Below are 20,548 nucleotides of genomic sequence, written 5' to 3'. Positions count from 1 at the left end.
CCTCAGGTTAAATGATCTGTACCTGTCCTCAGGTTAAATGATCTGTACCTGTCCTCAGGTTAAATGATCTGTACCTGTCCTCAGGTTAAATGATCTTTACCTGTTCTCAGGTTAAATGATCTGTACCTGTCCTCAGGTAGGAGTCTCTGCAGATGACGGTGATAACGTGAGTTTAAAAAGGTTCAACAGGTTTGTGTAAAGGCCTCTTCAGCCTGATCAACAATCACACTGGTTCTTTAGTGCCAACCAAAAAACAATAAAACTATGAAATTAAATTCTGTACAACAGTATATATATAAATCACATGAAAAAAAACATTAACTCACATTATTATTATTAATATTACTACTGGCCTCAAAACAGCAGGACAAAAACAATAAGAGGATAAACCTTTAGAAAAATGTTCCCAAACCAAAAACACAATGAAAACATGTAAAAGTCCAGTTCTTCTGATGAATCATCTGTGATATCTAAATATCTCTAGAGAGAGCTGTGGCCTGAGGCTCCAGTAGAGACACCGTCGGGACCAGCAGCTGGTCTCTCTGATCATATTCATTGTTTCAGTACCATGGCAAACAATACCAAACAAGCACAGAGAGAGAGAGAGAGAGAGGAACATGAAGACGTTCTAATGCACGACGTTACAGAAACACTGAGGTGAAGTTCAGAAGGTCAGAAATGTGAATTAAAGGACACAGACGTGGTTTAACAGGCTCAACGCCCACTGGAAGGCAACCGAAGAGGACGAGGAGGAGAAGGTGGCACAAGGTGACCGACACCAGCCCGATAGGGCAAGGCCACATTATCATTCAAACATGAGTCGGAACATCGGAACGTCGGAACATCGGGACGTGGTGACGTTGGAACGTCGGGACGTTAGAACGTTGGAACATCGTGACGTGGGAACGTTGGAACGTCGGGACGTTGGAACGTCGTGACGTTAGAACGTTGGAACGTTGGAACGTCGGGACGTTGGAACGTCGTGACGTTAGAACGTTGGAACGTCGGGACATTGGAACATCGTGACGTTGGAACGTCGTGACGTTAGAACGTTGGAACGTCGGGACGTTGGAACGTCGTGACGTCGGGATGTTAGAACGTTGGAACGTCGTGACATGGGAACGTTGGAACGTCGGGACGTTAGAACGTCGTGACGTTAGAACGTCGTGACGTTAGAACGTTGGAACGTCGTGACGTGGGAACGTTGGAACGTCGGGACGTTGGAACGTCGTGACGTTGGAACGTCGGGACGTTAGAACGTCGTGACGTTGGAATGTTGGAACGTCGTGACGTGGGAACGTTGGAACGTCGGGACGTTGGAACGTTGGAACGTCGGGACGTTAGAACGTCGGGACGTTAGAACGTCGGGACGTTGGAACGTTGGAACGTCGTGACGTTGGAACAAGGCAAATATAGAGAAAAAGAAAAGACCAAGAAGCACTGAGAACAACATGTTTAGCGTGGTGGAGGGTTTCATGACGGGTTGAAATGAAGCACACGGTGGAGATAAAGGAGGTGGTCGGGGTATAGTTAGGGATAGCTGGGGAATGTGAGCCAACTACTACTAGAACATATCTTTCTATAAATGAAGTGAATAAAACTTCACCCCCCAGCAGCCTTCAGGATAAATCATCAACTATCACACAATAACCTTCAGGCTGATTTACATTAGTGGACTTTAAACGAGGGGTGGAATAGTCCTGGTCCAAGATGTCTCCCTAAAGATGAAACCATCCTTCTGCATGTGGATCTGAAGTCGGGGGTGCAGGTCTCCAGACTATCACAGGGCGGACACATAGAGACAGACAACCATTCACACCTACGGGACATTTAGAGTCAACAATGAACCTGCATGTCTTTAGACTGTGGGAGGAAACCTGAGCACCCGGAGAGAACCCAGGCTTACACGGAGGAGAACATGCTAACTCCACACAAGCCGGGTTTATACGTGCGACCCTTTAGCTGTGAGGAGTCAGTGCTAACCGCTGGACCAACGTGACGCCCCGTATCTCTAAAAGCACCGCCACGCTACCAGAGTGCATCGCTGCACGGATGGTTACATAGACGACCAATGGGAAGCCTGGAAACGACCGATCCTGTGGACACGTACCAGTACACTAAACTCAGCAGGTCAGGGTGGTTATGGTGGTTATGGTGGTTATGGTGCACGTGTGTGGCAATATGGTGTTAGTGTAGGCAGACGGAGGAGAAAGAAAGAAAAAGAAAAGGCCATGATTAGAGGAGCAACAGACAGAATGAAAGAGCGATTCTCTGCTTCCTGTCGGGGCTGAAGGAGGCAGGTCTCTTCATACGTCTACGGGTGTCCTACAGATCTCAACAGGGTTTGGCTTCAGTGCACTCCTTAAAGGACTGGAGCATCGTGGGAAACTTTCTGTGCAACAACTAAATGCCTTCCAGCCCTCAGCTGCTGCCAACACCGCCGTCCAGCTGATGGTAGGTAGGAGCTGGGTGATGGTAGGTAGGAGCTTGGTGATGGTAGGTAGGAGCTGGGTGACCACCAGCTGATGGTAGGTAGGAGCTGGGTGACCACCAGCTGATGGTAGGTAGGAGCTGGGTGACCATCAGCTGATGGTAGGTAGGAGCTGGGTGATGGTAGGTAGGAGCTGGGTGACCACCAGCTAATGGTGGGTAGGAGCTGGGTGACCACCAGCTGATGGTAGGTAGGAGCTGGGTGACCACCAGCTGATGGTAGGTAGGAGCTGGGTGATGGTAGGTAGGAGCTGGGTGACCACCAGCTGATGGTGGGTAGGAGCTGGGTGACCACCAGCTGATGGTAGGTAGGAGCTGGGTGACCATCAGCTGATGGTAGGTAGGAGCTGGGTGATGGTAGGTAGGAGCTGGGTGACCACCAGCTGATGGTGGGTAGGAGCTGGGTGACCACCAGCTGATGGTAGGTAGGAGCTGGGTGACCACCAGCTGATGGTAGGTAGGAGCTGGGTGACCACCAGCTGATGGTAGGTAGGAGCTGGGTGACCACCAGCTGATGGTAGGTAGGAGCTGGGTGACCACCAGCTGATGGTAGGTAGGAGCTGGGTGACCACTAACTGATGGTTTTACAGCTTCAGTAAAATGTCAGGAGGCATTAGTGGTGAAATGATGTCACAGAAAAGGACTTTGTTTGAGTCCCTGGAGGTAAACATGTCCCGTTACTGATTGAGGACATGTGATGTGACAGAGTTGTTGCACAGAGAGTGTCCCGGTGAGCTGCAGCCTGAAGGACGTCATGCTACAGCAGCTATTCACACATTAAACAGTAAACACAGTAAATAGTCAAAGCGTCTCTGTGCTTCCTGAACACAGGGCTGATTACAGGAAACCATAAATTAAAGATTACACTATTAAAACCTCTCTGATAGGGGACTCTGGGGGGGATGAAGGTTAGAGGTCATCATCATCATTATTATTTACAAGAGTTAAATTATTAAAATGGCTTTTCTCTGTCTTAGTGTTCCTTTAGTGGCCTCAGTGAACGCCACCAATCAGCAGCATGGAGAGGTGATGACATCACAGCATTCAGGGGAGGAGGACTGATGATGTCATTTCCTTCACGGGTCCTCTGTTGTCTTCAGCAGCTCCATCAGCGCCCCGACGGCTCCGAAGTAACCCTGCAGCACGCACACGCACACGCACACACACACACACATTAGACACAATGCATGATGGGAGTTTCTGGACGGAGGGAGGAAACCTGAGAACCGGAGTAAACCCACGCTAACAGTGCTTCAGAAGCCTGACTTCCTTCAGGTCTGACCCTTCAGTTGACTAGCAGACTAGTTGACTAGTTGACTAGCAGACTAGCAGACTAGTTGACTAGCAGACTAGCTGACTAGTTGACTAGCAGACTAGCAGACAAGCAGACAAGCAGACTAGTTGACTAGCAGACTAGCAGACTAGCTGACTACTAGACTAGCAGACTAGCTGACTAGCTGACTAGTAGACTAGCTGACTACTAGACTAGCTGACTACTAGACTAGCTGACTAGCTGACTAGTAGACTAGCTGACTAGCAGACTAGTTGACTAGTTGACTAGCAGACTAGCTGACTAGTTGACTAGCAGACTAGCAGACAAGCAGACAAGCAGACTAGTTGACTAGCAGACTAGCAGACTAGCTGACTACTAGACTAGCAGACTAGCTGACTAGTAGACTAGCTGACTACTAGACTAGCTGACTACTAGACTAGCTGACTAGCTGACTAGTAGACTAGCTGACTAGCAGACTAGTTGACTAGCAGACTAGTTAACTAGCAGACTAGCTGACTAGTTGACTAGCAGACTAGTTGACTAGCAGACTAGCAGACTAGCTGACTAGTTGACTAGCAGACTAGCTGATTAGCAGACTAGTTGACTAGCAGACTAGTTGACTAGCAGACTAGCAGACTAGCAGGCTAGCAGGCAAGCTGGCTAGCTGGCTAGCTGACTAGCAGACTAGCTGGCTAGTGGACTAGTTGACTAGTAGGCTAGTAGACTAGTTGACTAGCAGACTAGCTGGCTAGTTGGCTAGTAGACTAGTTGACTAGTTGGCTAGTAGGCTAGTAGACTAGTTGACTAGCTGACTAGTTGACTAGTAGACTAGCAGACTAGCTGACTAGCTGACTAGTAGACTAGTTGACTAGCTGACTAGCTGGCTAGTCGGCTAGTAGACTAGTTGACTAGTTGGCTAGTAGGCTAGTAGACTAGTTGACTAGTTGGCTAGTAGGCTAGTAGACTAGTTGACTAGCTGACTAGTTGACTAGTAGACTAGCAGACTAGCTGACTAGTAGACTAGTTGACTAGTAGACTATCTGACTGATAGACTAATAGATAGCTGACTAGTACACTAGTAGACTAGTTGACTAGTAGACTAGTAGACTAGAAGACTAGTTGACTAGTAGACTAGTAGACTAGCTGGCTAGTTGGCTAGTAGGCTAGTAGACTAGCAGACTAGCTGGCTAGTTGGCTAGTAGACTAGCTGACTAGAAGACTAGTTGACTAGTTGACTATCTGACTAGTAGACTAGTAGATAGCTGACTAGTACACTAGTAGACTAGTTGACTAGTAGACTAGTAGACTAGTTGGCTAGTAGGCTAGTAGACTAGTTGACCAGCAGACTAGCTGGCTAGTTGGCTAGTTGACTAGCAGACTAGTTGACTAGTTGACTCACCTCGTGCTCCAGGAAGAGGGCTCTCAGTTGTCCTTTAGACCAGAAGTCCATGGCGTAGGCGAGCAGCTTAGTGGACACGGTGTTGATACGAAGGAAGTTCCCAACAAACACCACGCGCTCGATTTTCTGATCCCAAGAGAGACAATAAGAGATCATTAACATCTGGCTGCGTGATGAGAGACAATAAGAGATCATTAACATCTGGCTGCGTGATGAGAGACAATAAGAGATCATTAACATCTGGCTGCGTGATGAGAGACAATAAGAGATCATTAACATCTGGCTGCGTGATGAGAGACAATAAGAGATCATTAACATCTGGCTGCGTGATGAGAGACAATAAGAGATCATTAACATCTGGCTGCGTGATGAGAGACAATAAGAGATCATTAACATCTGGCTGCGTGATGAGAGGAACAACAACAGGAACATGATCCTCATCTGGATATATGAATGGCTCAGAGAAGTACTCGAATCGGTACTCGGTATCGGAGAGTACCCACATGGAAGTACTGGTACTCGGTTTGAATAAAGTGGTATCGGTGCATCTCTAATAAAAAACCTCTGCATGGTTTATATAAACAATCAGAACAGAAACTAAAGCTTCAGACACACAAGGTCATAAACATATCTGAAACAGATCAGTCAGTGAGTTAGTCCTCTTCCTCACCACATGGTGGAGCTACAGGACTGATAAACTGGTAACCAGTTAGTCCTCTTCCTCACCACATGGTGGAGCTAGAGGACTGATAAACTGGTGGAGGTGTGGAGGTGTGGACAAGTGGAGGTGTGGAGGTGTGGACAAGTGGAGGTGTGGACAGGTGGAGGTGTGGACAGGTGGAGGTGTGGACAAGTGGAGGTGTGGACAAGTGGAGGTGTGGACAAGTGGAGGTGTGGAGGTGTGGACAGGTAGAGGTGTGGAGGTCTGGACAGGTGAAGGAGTGGACAGGTGGAGGTGTGGACAGGTGCGGATGTGTGGACAGGTGCGGGTGTGGACAGGTGGAGGTGTGGACAGGTGGAGGTGTGGAGGTGTGTACAGGTGGAGGTGTAGACAGGTGGAGGTGTGGACAGGTGCGGATGTGTGGACAGGTGGAGGAGTGGACAGGTGGAGGTGTGGACAGGTGGAGGTGTGGAGGTGTGGACAGGTGGAGGTGTGGAAAGGTAGAGTTGTGGAGGTGTGTACAGGTGGAGGTGTAGACAGGTGGAGGTGTGTACAGGTGCGGATGTGTGGACAGGTGGAGGAGTGGACAGGTGGAGGAGTGGACAGGTGAAGGTGTGGACAGGTGGAGGTGTGGAGATGTGGACAGGTGGAGGAGTGGACAGGTGGAGGTGTGGAGGAGTGGACAGGTGGAGGAGTGGACAGGTGGAGATGTGGACAGGTGGAGGAGTGGACAGGTGGAGGTGTGAACAGGTGGAGGAGTGGACAGGTGGAGGTGTGGACAGGTGGAGGTGTGGAGGTGTGGACAGGTGGAGGTGTGGACAGGTGGAGGAGTGGACAGGTGGAGGAGTGGACAGGTGGACAGGTGGACAGGTGGACAGGTGGAGGAGTGGACAGGTGGAGGAGTGGACAGGTGGACAGGTGGAGGTGTGGACAGGTGAACAGTTGGACAGGTGGAGGAGTGGACTGGTGGAAGAGTGGACAGGTGGAGGAGTGGACAGGTGGACAGGTGGAGGAGTGGACAGGTGGACAGGTGGAGGTGTGGACAGGTGAACAGTTGGACAGGTGGAGGTGTGGACAGGTGGAGGAGTGGACAGGTGGACAGGTGGACAGGTGGACAGGTGGAGGTGTGGACAGGTGGAGGAGTGGACAGATGGACAGGTGGACAGGTGGACAGGTGGAGGTGTGGACAGGTGGAGGAGTGGACAGGTGGACAGTTGGACAGGTGGACAGGTGGAGGTGTGGACAGGTGGAGGTGTGGACAGGTGGACAGGTGGAGGAGTGGACAGGTGGACAGGTGGACAGGTGGACAGGTGGAGGAGTGGACAGGTGGAGGTGTAGCTGCAGCTCTGTGTGCAGTGATAGCCCTGTACAATGCTGCTTGATCACCAGGCCACAAGGCAACACTGTAAAGAAGCTCACAGCACACAGAAACACTCCAGGTAGACAGGTAGTACTACTGCAGTACTACTGTAGTACTACTGCTGAGAGTACCTGCAGTATAACGTGTACTAGTACCTGCAGTATAATGTGTACTAGTACCTGCAGTATAATGTGTACTAGTACCTGCAGTATAACGTGTACTAGTACCTCGTTGACGGCACACATCCGTGCTATAGATCCGATGTTGTTGGTGATGGTGACCAGCGTGGCTCTGGCCAGGTCCTCCTTACTGATGCTGTCTCTCTTCTCTTTACTCATCATGTGACCAAAACTAGAGAAACACACCAGAAGAAACAACATGAGTACACAGACACACCTCCATCACCTCCATCATCATCATCACACCTCCATCATCATCATCACACCTCCATCACCTCCATCATCACACCATCACCTCCATCATCATCATCACACCTCCATCATCATCATCATCACACCTCCATCACCTCCATCATCTCACCTCCATCATCACACCTCCATCATCATCATCACACCTCCATCATCATCATCACACCTCATCATCATCATCATCACACCTCCATCACCTCCATCATCACACCTCCATCATCATCATCACACCTCCATCACCTCCATCATCACACCCCCATCACCTCCATCATCACACCTCCATCACCTCCATCATCATCATCACACCTCCATCATCATCATCACACCTCCATCACCTCCATCATCACACCTCCATCACCTCCATCATCATCATCACACCTCCATCATCATCATCATCACACCTCCATCACCTCCATCATCTCACCTCCATCATCACACCTCCATCATCATCATCATCACACCTCCATCATCATCATCATCATCACACCTCCATCACCCCCATCATCACACCTCCATCATCATCATCACACCTCCATCACCTCCATCATCACACCCCCCATCACCTCCATCATCACACCTCCATCACCTCCATCATCATCATCACACCTCCATCATCATCATCATCACACCTCCATCATCACACCTCCATCACCTCCATCATCATCATCACACCTCCATCATCATCATCATCATCACACCTCCATCACCTCCATCATCACACCTCCATCACCTCCATCATCATCATCACACCTCCATCACCTCCATCATCACACCTCCATCACCTCCATCATCACACCTCCATCATCATCATCACACCTCCATCATCATCATCACACCTCCATCACCTCCATCATCACACCTCCATCACCTCCATCATCACACCTCCATCATCATCATCACACCTCCATCATCCTCATCACACCTCCATCACCTCCATCATCACACCTCCATCATCATCATCACACCTCCATCATCATCATCACACCTCCATCACCTCCATCATCATCATCACACCTCCATCATCACACCTCCATCACCTCCATCATCACACCTCCATCATCATCATCACACCTCCATCATCATCATCACACCTCCATCATCATCATCACACCTCCATCACCTCCATCATCACACCTCCATCATCACACCTCCATCACCTCCATCATCACACCTCCATCATCATCATCACACCTCCATCATCATCATCACACCTCCATCACCTCCATCATCACACCTCCATCATCATCATCATCATCACACCTCCATCACCTCCATCATCATCATCACACCTCCATCATCATCATCACACCTCCATCATCTTCATCATCATCATCACACCTCCATCATCACACCTCCATCATCATCACCTCCATCATCATCACACCTCCATCATCTTCGTCACACCTCCATCATCATCATCATCATCACACCTCCATCACCTCCATTATCATCATCACACCTCCATCATCTTCATCATCATCATCACACCTCCATCATCTTCATTATCACACCTCCATCATCATCATCACACCTCCATCATCACACCTCCATCATCATCATCACACCTCCATCATCTTCGTCACACCTCCATCATCATCATCATCACACCTCCATCACCTCCATCATCATCATCACACCTCCATCATCTTCATCATCATCATCATCATCACACCTCCATCACCTCCATCATCACACCTCCATCATCATCATCACACCTCCATCACCTCCATCATCATCATCATCACACCTCCATCACCTCCATCATCACACCTCCATCATCATCATCACACCTCCATCATCATCATCACACCTCCATCATCTTCATCATCATCATCACACCTCCATCACCTCCATCATCACACCTCCATCATCATCATCATCACCTCCATCATCATCACACCTCCATCATCTTCGTCACACCTCCATCATCATCATCATCATCACACCTCCATCACCTCCATCATCATCATCACACCTCCATCATCTTCATCATCATCATCACACCTCCATCATCTTCATCATCACACCTCCATCATCACACCTCCATCATCATCATCACACCTCCATCATCACACCTCCATCATCATCATCACGCCTCCATCATCTTTGTCACACCTCCATCATCATCATCATCACACCTCCATCACCTCCATCATCATCATCACACCTCCATCATCTTCATCATCATCATCATCATCACCCCTCCATCACCTCCATCATCACACCTCCATCATCATCATCACACCTCCATCATCTTCGTCACACCTCCATCATCATCATCATCACACCTCCATCATCATCATCATCACACCTCCATCATCATCATCACACCTCCATCATCTTCATCATCATCATCACACCTCCATCATCTTCATCACACCTCCATCATCATCATCATCACACCTCCACCATCATCATCATCATCATCATCACACCTCCATCATCATCATCACACCTCCATCATCATCATCACACCTCCATCATCATCATCACACCTCCATCACCTCCATCATCACACCTCCATCATCACACCTCCATCACCTCCATCATCACACCTCCATCATCATCATCACACCTCCATCATCATCATCACACCTCCATCACCTCCATCATCACACCTCCATCATCATCATCATCATCACACCTCCATCACCTCCATCATCATCATCACACCTCCATCATCATCATCATCACACCTCCATCATCATCATCACACCTCCATCATCTTCATCATCATCATCACACCTCCATCATCACACCTCCATCATCATCATCATCACCTCCATCATCATCACACCTCCATCATCTTCGTCACACCTCCATCATCATCATCATCATCACACCTCCATCACCTCCATTATCATCATCACACCTCCATCATCTTCATCATCATCATCACACCTCCATCATCTTCATTATCACACCTCCATCATCATCATCACACCTCAATCATCACACCTCCATCATCATCATCACACCTCCATCATCTTCGTCACACCTCCATCATCATCATCATCACACCTCCATCACCTCCATCATCATCATCACACCTCCATCATCTTCATCATCATCATCATCATCACACCTCCATCACCTCCATCATCACACCTCCATCATCATCATCACACCTCCATCACCTCCATCATCATCATCATCACACCTCCATCACCTCCATCATCACACCTCCATCATCATCATCACACCTCCATCATCATCATCACACCTCCATCATCTTCATCATCATCACACCTCCATCACCTCCATCATCACACCTCCATCAACATCATCATCACCTCCATCATCATCACACCTCCATCATCTTCGTCACACCTCCATCATCATCATCATCATCACACCTCCATCATCATCATCACACCTCCATCATCTTCATCATCATCATCACACCTCCATCATCTTCATCATCACACCTCCATCATCACACCTCCATCATCATCATCACACCTCCATCATCACACCTCCATCATCATCATCACGCCTCCATCATCTTTGTCACACCTCCATCATCATCATCATCACACCTCCATCACCTCCATCATCATCATCACACCTCCATCATCTTCATCATCATCATCATCATCACCCCTCCATCACCTCCATCATCACACCTCCATCATCATCATCACACCTCCATCATCTTCGTCACACCTCCATCATCATCATCATCACACCTCCATCATCATCATCATCACACCTCCATCATCATCATCACACCTCCATCATCTTCATCATCATCATCACACCTCCATCATCTTCATCACACCTCCATCATCATCATCATCACACCTCCACCATCATCATCATCATCATCATCACACCTCCATCATCATCATCATCATCATCATCATCATCATCATCATCACACCTCCATCATCTCCATCATCATCATCATCATCATCATCATCATCACACCTCCATCATCTTCATCATCATCATCACACCTCCATCATCTTCATCACACCTCCATCATCATCATCATCATCACACCTCCATCATCATCATCATCATCACACCTCCATCATCTCCATCATCATCATCATCATCATCATCATCATCATCACACCTCTATCATCATCATCATCACACCTCCATCATCTTCATCATCATCATCACACCTCCATCATCATCATCACACCTCCATCATCATCATCATCACACCTCCATCACCTCCATCATCACACCTCCATCATCATCATCACACCTCCATCATCATCATCACACCTCCATCATCATCATCACACCTCCATCACCTCCATCATCATACCTCCATCATCATCACACCTCCATCATCATCATCACACCTCCATCACCTCCATCATCATACCTCCATCATCATCACACCTCCATCATCATCATCACACCTCCATCACCTCCATCATCATCACACCTCCATCATCATCATCACACCTCCATCATCATCACACCTCCATCACCTCCATCATCACACCTCCATCATCATCACACCTCCATCATCATCATCACACCTCCATCATCATCACACCTCCATCATCAGGGCTGCTATTGAGGTCTGATGACGTCTTTAATGATCAGATGAAGAGAGAAGAGGGAACCAAACAGACCCAGAAGGTGACCCTCTGTAGAGGTCACAGTAACCTTCAGAACAGTAAACTGGTGTTGTGTTATATTTCAATAAATGAACAGATAGAACACACTAAGAAGAAACTGATGATTAGAATCTGATGACTGTGATGAAATGTGTTGTTCACTCTGCTTTATGGGTCAACCTTTGACCGGAGCAGCAGGTTTACTGGATCCAGACTAACCCGGGTTAGCAGGTACAGCATAACTTCATCCAGAGCATGAAGCAGCTCTGTATCCACACACACATTAAACCCTTAAAGGTCCTGTTAGTAACTTGTTCAGGTATAACTCATTGCTGGTCGGTGTCTCATGGTCTCTCGTGTGTCTCCTGGTCTCTCGTGTGTCTCCGCTGTTCAGACTCAGACTCCAACACAAACTCCAGTGAAGCACCAAAACCTCTTGGTTGTATCTAGTGAAGCTGTTAAACAGTGTTGGCCGCGGTCGGAGGACGCGGGGGAGACCGTAGCTTTGGTCTCCAGGACCGGAGTCTCTGCTCCTCTGCTCCTCTGTCTCCCTTCACTCACACACCGCGCTCCTTCTCTCTCTCTCTCTCCACCTCTCACGTGCATGCTGCTCACTCCACACTGCAGAAGAGTTAGTTTAGCTCTGAGAATATCTAGTGAATGTTCAGTGGACGTTTTGTGCAGAAATAACTGCTGCAGCTCCTCCAGACCAACAGAGGTTTCCCGTGTCTTGTGAAGTGACGGGGCTCCGCAGAGAGAAACGTTATCGTCTCCGACCAAAACTCCGGCGTCTCCCCCGTTCCCTCCGGCCGCGGTCGGGAGGCTGAGGCGGGAAAAGCCAACACTAGGATCAGCATTGATTCATGGAGAGACCTTGGTCTGGTCAGCTAACATTACTGCCAAGCAGCTGGAATATAGAGTGATATTGTGCTTTTAGCTGACGCGTGTCTCCTCACTGTGTTGAGCGATGCTCCTTCATGTCTATGTAGAGCGAGCACAAGCGTGAGCAACAGGACGCTGACTTTAGTTGACTTAACGGCCACAGGTGAAGCTGTTAACAAGACATTTAGGATTCTTACTAACAGTCCCTTTAACTCATGCTGTTACTGTAATGTTGTGAGCAATTCCCTCATTAATGAAAACTAATAAATCAGAACTGATTCAGCAGGTTCCAAAACATTCTAGATTACTAAAAATAATCTAGAATGGGTCAGCACACCTTGGGTCAGGTGTGACACCCTGTTTACACCGAGGACTCAACCAGAAACACAACCTTTTAATTAATGAAGACTCGTTAACATTCAGGGTGAAGTGAACCGTGGGAACACGGTGGACCTTCAGGTAACAACGCCCTCGTCATCACACTCACCTGGAGGCGACGGCGGAGCCCTGCAGGCCGAAGCGCTCGTAGTCTCCTCCGTAGATGTCCTTCACCAGCTTGTCCACGTTGGTGGAGTCGCCCTTGCTTGCCATTTCCAACGCCTCCTCGAACGTCTCGCAGCCCGTCAGCAGACAGCAGAGACCCAGAAAGGTCCCCCCACCCAGACTGAAGGTCAGAGAGAGAAAGAGGAGATCAATACGCCATACTCTTAACGCCACCACTCAACAGGACCTCTGACCTCTGAACAACCCACGCTGGCTTCAACTGTAAAATGTGACACTAGAAAATAAACATGTGGGTGGATGAAACAGGAGAAATAGAATGAATTAAACACATGAATATAAATAACTTTTACACCAGAGGACTCTGAGTACGTCTGGGAGGAGCTGTTTTCATCAGCTCTCTATCTAATCTCCATCTCCTGTACTCCATCAGTCCATCAGTCCATCAGGACAAAGGTTCACTGAGGAACACAGCAGATAACAACAGCTGGAGCTCCGTCAGCTGATTCTGCTTATCTGGACCTTCACTGAAGCTATAAAAAGCTTTCAGCCACCTTCACCTTTAACACATATTCATTCATCAAAACAACTTCAGGTTCTAACCTCACTGATTCAGTCCTCCAGCTGGACTTTAGTTCAACACACTGGTTCACTTCTTATATTGATTTTAGGCTTAATCAATAACTTTATACAGAATAAATCAGTGAATCTGCTGCTTCATGTTTCAGCGTCTTTAAGTTCCATCTAATGTTTCAGTTAAACACACAGGATGTAATGTTCTGCCTCTAGGAGTCTCATCACAACAACAACAAGAATAACAGACGGCGTTTGGTGACCTGCTACTATAGCTACCGCAGCTACTATAGCTACTATAGCTACTATAGCTACCGCAGCTACTATAGCTACCGCAGCTACTATAGCTACTATAGCTACTATAAGCTACCGCAGCTACTATAGCTACTATAGCTACTATAGCTACCGCAGCTACTAGAGCTACTAGAGCTACTATAGCTACTATAGCTACCGCAGCTACTATAGCTACTATAGCTACCGCAGCTACTATAGCTACCGCAGCTACTATAGCTACTATAGCTACTATAGCTACCGCAGCTACTAGAGCTACTAGAGCTACTATAGCTACTATAGCTACCGCAGCTACTATAGCTACCGCAGCTACTATAGCTACTATAGCTACCGCAGCTACTATAGCTACCGCAGCTACTATAGCTACTATGTCCCTGTGACCCCTCCTCACCTGGTCCCAGTGACCCCTCCTCACCTGGTCCCAGTCTACCCCTCCTCACCTGGCCCCTGTGACCCCTCCTCACCTGGTCCCAGTGACCCCTCCTCACCTGGTCCCAGTCTACCCCTCCTCACCTGGCCCCCAGTCTACCCCTCCTCACCTGGTCCCAGTCTACCCCTCCTCACCTGGTCCAGTGACCCCTCCTCACCTGGCCCCAGTCTACCCCTCCTCACCTGGTCCCAGTGACCCCTCCTCACCTGGTCCCAGTCTACCCCTCCTCACCTGGTCCCAGTCTACCCCTCCTCACCTGGTCCCTGTGACCCCTCCTCACCTGGTCCCAGTCTACCCCTCCTCACCTGGTCCCAGTCTACCCCTCCTCACCTGGTCCCCGTGACCCCTCCTCACCTGGTCCCAGTCTACCTCTCCTCACCTGGTCCCCGTGACCCCTCCTCACCTGGTCCCAGTCTACCCCCTCCTCACCTGGTCCCAGTCTACCCCTCCTCACCTGGTCCCCGTGACCCCTCCTCACCTGGTCCCAGTCTACCCCTCCTCACCTGGTCCCTGTGACCCGTTTGTAGTCGTTCTCTGAGTACACGGCCAGGATGGAGACCCCGGAGCCGATGTTGACCAGCAGCATGGGGAAGGGTTGTCCAGGGTGCAGGTCCTTCTTCACGCAGCTCTGGGTGTCTGACGGGTTCTGGAAGTAGTAGCCCTCCGGGTGTCCGTTGAAGCTGACCCGGTCCACGAACAGCAGGCCCCGGATCAGGCAGTCCAGCTCATCCAGCTTCAGCAGCTCCAGGTCGGCCATCTGACAAACAACAAGGACTCTGTCTGAGCTACACACTACTACAGGTGATGACAATCAATATGTCCACTAAGACTGAAGTGAGCTTCAGGTCTTCAGGTCTTCAGGTCTTCAGGTCTTCAGGTCCAGCTCAACTGATGCTGCAGTGCTGAGGAGAGTTCATTGACCTCAGGTACTGAGCTCACCTGATATCAGACAGAGATGTTGAATATCCGGTGAGTTCATGCTAACACGTAAAGAGCTCTGTCAGAGTTCCAGTAAACTCAACTAAAGCTGTTCTCATCATCCATCATGTCTCTGAGCCGGTCAGGAGAGAACGGTGTTTCCTAGAGCTGAAGGTGACGTCATTATCACGGATCCGATACTGTGCTCATGTACTCGTAAAACGGCTCCGATACAACGGCAGCGATACCATTTTACAGCAGCGACGGTGCGGGCGAGACGGGCCGGTGGTGCGCCCGACCCCGCTGGGCCGGGATCCCACCTCAGCCTAGCGCGTGCCGGCCCTCACTTTCATTGCGCAACAGGGTTTTGCTTGCACCCTCTGACTCGCGCGTGCGTTAGACTCCTTAGTCCGTGTTTCAAGACGGGTCGGGTGGTTTGCCGACATCGCCGCAGACCCCTGGCGCCTCTTTACGTGGGCCGAGCCCCGCCCTGGGGACACAACGCGGTCGGGGCTCACTGAGGACAGTCCGCCGCGGTGACGCTTTGTCCACGGCGTCCGGGAAGCACCTCCGCCCCGAGCCTTTCCCAAGCCGACCTAGAGCCGGTGGCGGCGCACCGCCTCGTATGCGGGACTCCCCAGCCTGCCGTGTGTCGCTCACACCCTCCAGCTGGCTGTTAACGAGGGTCTTTAGACACAGAGAAGTACTCGTATCGGTACTCGTATCGGTATTCGGTATCGGAGAGTACCCAAATGGAAGGTCTTGTACTCGGTCTGAATAAATGTGGTATCGGGGTATCCCTACATCTTTCTATAAACTAGAAACAGAGTTTGTGAGATCAAAGACAACGTTTATGGAGGTGAAATAAAGAGGAAATACATTTTATGAATTTCTCCAACACCGATCACAGAACCGTTAACGGCGGAGCTCACTGATACTACGGTCTTTAAGAAGACCCGGGGCTCGTTTAGAACCGGGTCTCAAGTTTTCTGATTAATCGATTATTAAAACAGATTAATCTTCCGTAGATGGACTGATGGCTCAGCTCCGCCAGTAACCACAGATTCTACTCATCACTAGTCAGACTGAGGATGCTCATTTTGAAAGATTTTCTTAACCGATAACCGACCCTCGTTAACCGATTATTAACCGTTAACCAACAAGATCTGTGCCTCGAACCAGCTGCAGTTCACTGTCCCCAGTTCACCATCCGGGGGTAGCGTTAACTCAGCAGCTACGATGCTGCCGTTCACTGTCCCCAGTTCACCGTCCGGGAGCGTTAACTCAGCAGCTACGATGCTGCGTGTAGGTGTCGCGGACATGCAGCCAATTTCCCAGTAAAAGTATCCACCACACAGGTTGTTGGTGGCGTTCTAGCTGTGATCGTAGGTGTAGCAGTGTGTGACCAGTTTATTTGTCGGTGAATAAATGCTATGAAACTACAACTCCCCCGCTCCGCTCAAGCGAGCCGAAGAGACCGGAGCCGACTTGCTGTATCCTGCAAACTCCGGCTCCGCCTCTTAAGGTGGGCTTTTAAGGTGGAACAGCTTTTCTCCTAAAGAGACGAGCCGCTCAGCTTTTTTAATTCATTATTAACATTTCTTTTAACCGATAGAGTTAAATGGTTTAAAATGCTTAATGTGGGTTAACGGTTAATTCTGGACATCTCTAAGTCAGACGTCTTTGAACTCACCGTTCTGAACTCATTCTCGAACTTGTAGGCTCCTCCTCCGGTGGCGCAGAGTGTGGTGTGCAGGCTGGAGAAGTTCTTGTCTCGCCCCATCTGGATGAAGCGGGGCATGGCCTGCGTCGGGAAGCGGATGAAGTGGAGGTTCCCCGTCCGGCCGCACATGGTCAGGTTCCTCAGCTCCAGGTGGACGTCACGCACACCTGTTTTACCTGAGACAGGGACACACCATTAAACTATATACTGTGTACAGCAGCAGTTCTTCTTACACCACGTACCACCTCAGAAACGTCTGACTCTCCTCGTACTCTGTCAGACGGAACCTCGGTTTCATCACTACATTCATTTAGAGAAAACATGCAGCATATATTCTACTGAACATCACTCCACTTCTTATCAACCTCCACACAGCAGATCAACAAGATTACACTATATGAACCATACAGGACTGTTTCAGGTAGTGATGTTTACTTTAGCTTTAGTTAAACTGAACTAGATCAGTCTGATTATATAACCTGAGTTAAACTGAACTAGATCAGTCTGGTTATATAACCTGAGTTAAACTGAACTAGATCAGTCTGGTTATATAACCTGAGTTAAACTGAACTAGATCAGTCTGATTATATAACCTGAGTTAAACTGAACTAGATCAGTCTGGTTATATAACTGAGTTAAAATGAACTAGATCAGTCTGATTATATAACCTGAGTTAAACTTAAACTAAGATCAGTTCTGATTATATAACCTGATGTGTTTAAAACTCCAACCCCGTCGCAACTAGATCCAGGTCTGATTATATAACCTGATGTTAAACTTAACTAGAATCAGCCTGGTTATATAACCTGAGTTAAACTGGTGACTATGTCAGCTCATGATTATATAAACCTGAGTTAATGAACTAGATCAGTCCTGATTTATATAACCTGAGTTAATACTGTTTGACACTAGATTCAGTCTGATATATATAACCTGAGTTAAACTGACCTAGATCAGTCTGGTTTATATAACCTGATGTTTTTAACCTGAACTAGAATCAGTTCGGTTATTATAACCTGAGTTAAACTGAACTAGATCAGTCTGGTTATATAACCTGAGTTAAACTGTGAACTATGTCAGTCTGATTATATAACCTGAGTTAAACTGAACTAGATCAGTCTGATTATATAACCTGAGTTAAACTGTGAACTAGATCAGTCTGATTATATAACCTGAGTTAAACTGAACTAGATCAGTCTGATTATTTAACCTGAGTTAAACTGTGAACTAGATCAGTCTGATTTATTATAACCTGAGTTAAAACTGTGAAACTAGATCACGTCTGATTATATAACCTGAGTTAAACTGTGAACTAGATCAGTCTGATTATATAACCCGAGTTAAACTGAACTAGATCAGTCTGATTATATATACCTGAGTTAAACTGAACTAGATCAGTCTGATTATATAACCTGAGTAAACTGTGAACTAGATCAGTCTGATTATATACCCTGAGTTTAAACTGAACTAGATCAGTCTGATTATATAACCTGAGTTAAACTGTGAACTATATCAGTACTGATTATTATAACCTGAGTTAAACTGAACTAGATCAGTCTGATTATATAACCTGAGTTAAACTGAACTAGATCAGTCTGGTTATATAACCTGAGTTAAACTGAACTAGATCAGTCTGATTATATAACCCTGAGTTAAACTGAACTAGATCAGTCTGGTTATATAACCTGAGTTAAACTGTGAACTAGATCAGTCTGATTATATAACCTAGAGTTAAAACTGTGAACTAGATCAGTCTGATTATATAACCTGAGTTAAACTGTGAACTAGATCAGTCTGATTATATAACCTGAGTTAAACTGAACTAGATCAGTCTGGATTATATAACCTGAGTTAAACTGAACTAGATCAGTCTGATTATATAACCTGAGGTTAAACTGAACTAGATCAGTCTGGTTATATAACCTGAGTTAAACTGTGAACTATATCAGTCTGATTATATAACCTGAGTTAAACTGAACTAGATCCAGTCTGATTATATAACCTGAGTTAAACTGAACTAGATCAGTCTGATTATATAACTGAGTTAAACTGTGAACTAGATCAGTCTGTTATATAACCTGAGTTTAAACTGTGACTAGATCAAGTCTGATTATATAACCTGAGTTAAACTGTAACTAGATGCAGTCTGGTTATATAACCTGAGTTAAACTGTGAACTAATATCAGTCTGGTTATATAACCGAGTTAAACTGAACTAGATCAGTCTGATTATATAACCTGAGTTAAACTGAACTAGATTCAGTCTGATTATATAACCTGAGTTAAACTGTGAACTAGATCAGTCCTGATTATATACCTGAGTTAAACTGAACTAGATCAGTCTGATTATATAACCTGAGTTAAACTGAACTAGATCAGTCTGATTATATAACCTGAGTTAAACTGTGAACTAGATACGAGTCTGATTATATAACCTGAGTTGAACTGACTAGATCAGTCTGATTATATAACCTGAGTTAAACTGTTAACTATATCAGTCTGATTATATAACCTGAGTTAAACTGTTACTATATCAGTCTGAATTATATAACCTGAGTTAAACTGACTAGATCAGTCTGATTATATAACCTGAGTTAAACTGTGAACTAGATCAGTCTGATTATATAACCTGAGTTAAACTGTGAACTAGATCAGTTCTGATTATATAACCTGAGTTAAACTGTGAATTAGATCAGTCTGATTATATAACCTGAGTTAAACTGAACTATATCAGTCTGATTATATAACCTGAGTTAAACGTGAACTATATCAGTCTGATTATATAACCTGAGTTAAACTGTGAACTAGATCAGTCTGATTATATAACCTGAGTTAAACTGTGAACTATATCAGTCTGATTATATAACCTGAGTTTAAACTGTTAACTATATCAGTCTGATTATATAACCTGAGTTAAACTGAACTAGATCAGTCTGATTATATAACCTGAGTTAAACTGTGAACTAGATCAGTCTGATTATATAACCTGAGTTAAACTGTGAACTAGATCAGTCCTGATTATATAAACCTGAGTTAA

At 47.0% G+C, this 20,548-nt stretch overlaps 1 protein-coding gene across 1 annotated transcript; it reads right to left on the bottom strand.

Annotated features, from left to right (window-relative positions):
* Window positions 1-275: 275 nt before the first annotated feature.
* Window positions 276-17,713, bottom strand: LOC119495972 (pantothenate kinase 1-like). Its single transcript, XM_037782928.1, has 6 exons — window positions 17,483-17,713; window positions 15,375-15,628; window positions 13,564-13,740; window positions 7,411-7,534; window positions 5,163-5,288; window positions 276-3,626 (listed from the first exon to the last, which is right to left on the bottom strand). The coding sequence occupies exons 1-6, from the start codon at window positions 17,639-17,641 to the stop codon at window positions 3,567-3,569; spliced, it is 900 nt and encodes a 299-aa protein (XP_037638856.1). The 5' UTR covers window positions 17,642-17,713; the 3' UTR covers window positions 276-3,566.
* Between the last annotated feature and the right edge of the window lie 2,835 nt (window positions 17,714-20,548).

The sequence above is a fragment of the Sebastes umbrosus genome, chromosome 10 (genome assembly GCF_015220745.1).
Source record: "Sebastes umbrosus isolate fSebUmb1 chromosome 10, fSebUmb1.pri, whole genome shotgun sequence".
Lineage (NCBI taxonomy): Eukaryota > Metazoa > Chordata > Actinopteri > Perciformes > Sebastidae > Sebastes > Sebastes umbrosus.
The sequence above is the reverse complement of the archived record's forward strand: the minus strand, read 5'-3'. Positions and strand labels throughout refer to the sequence as shown.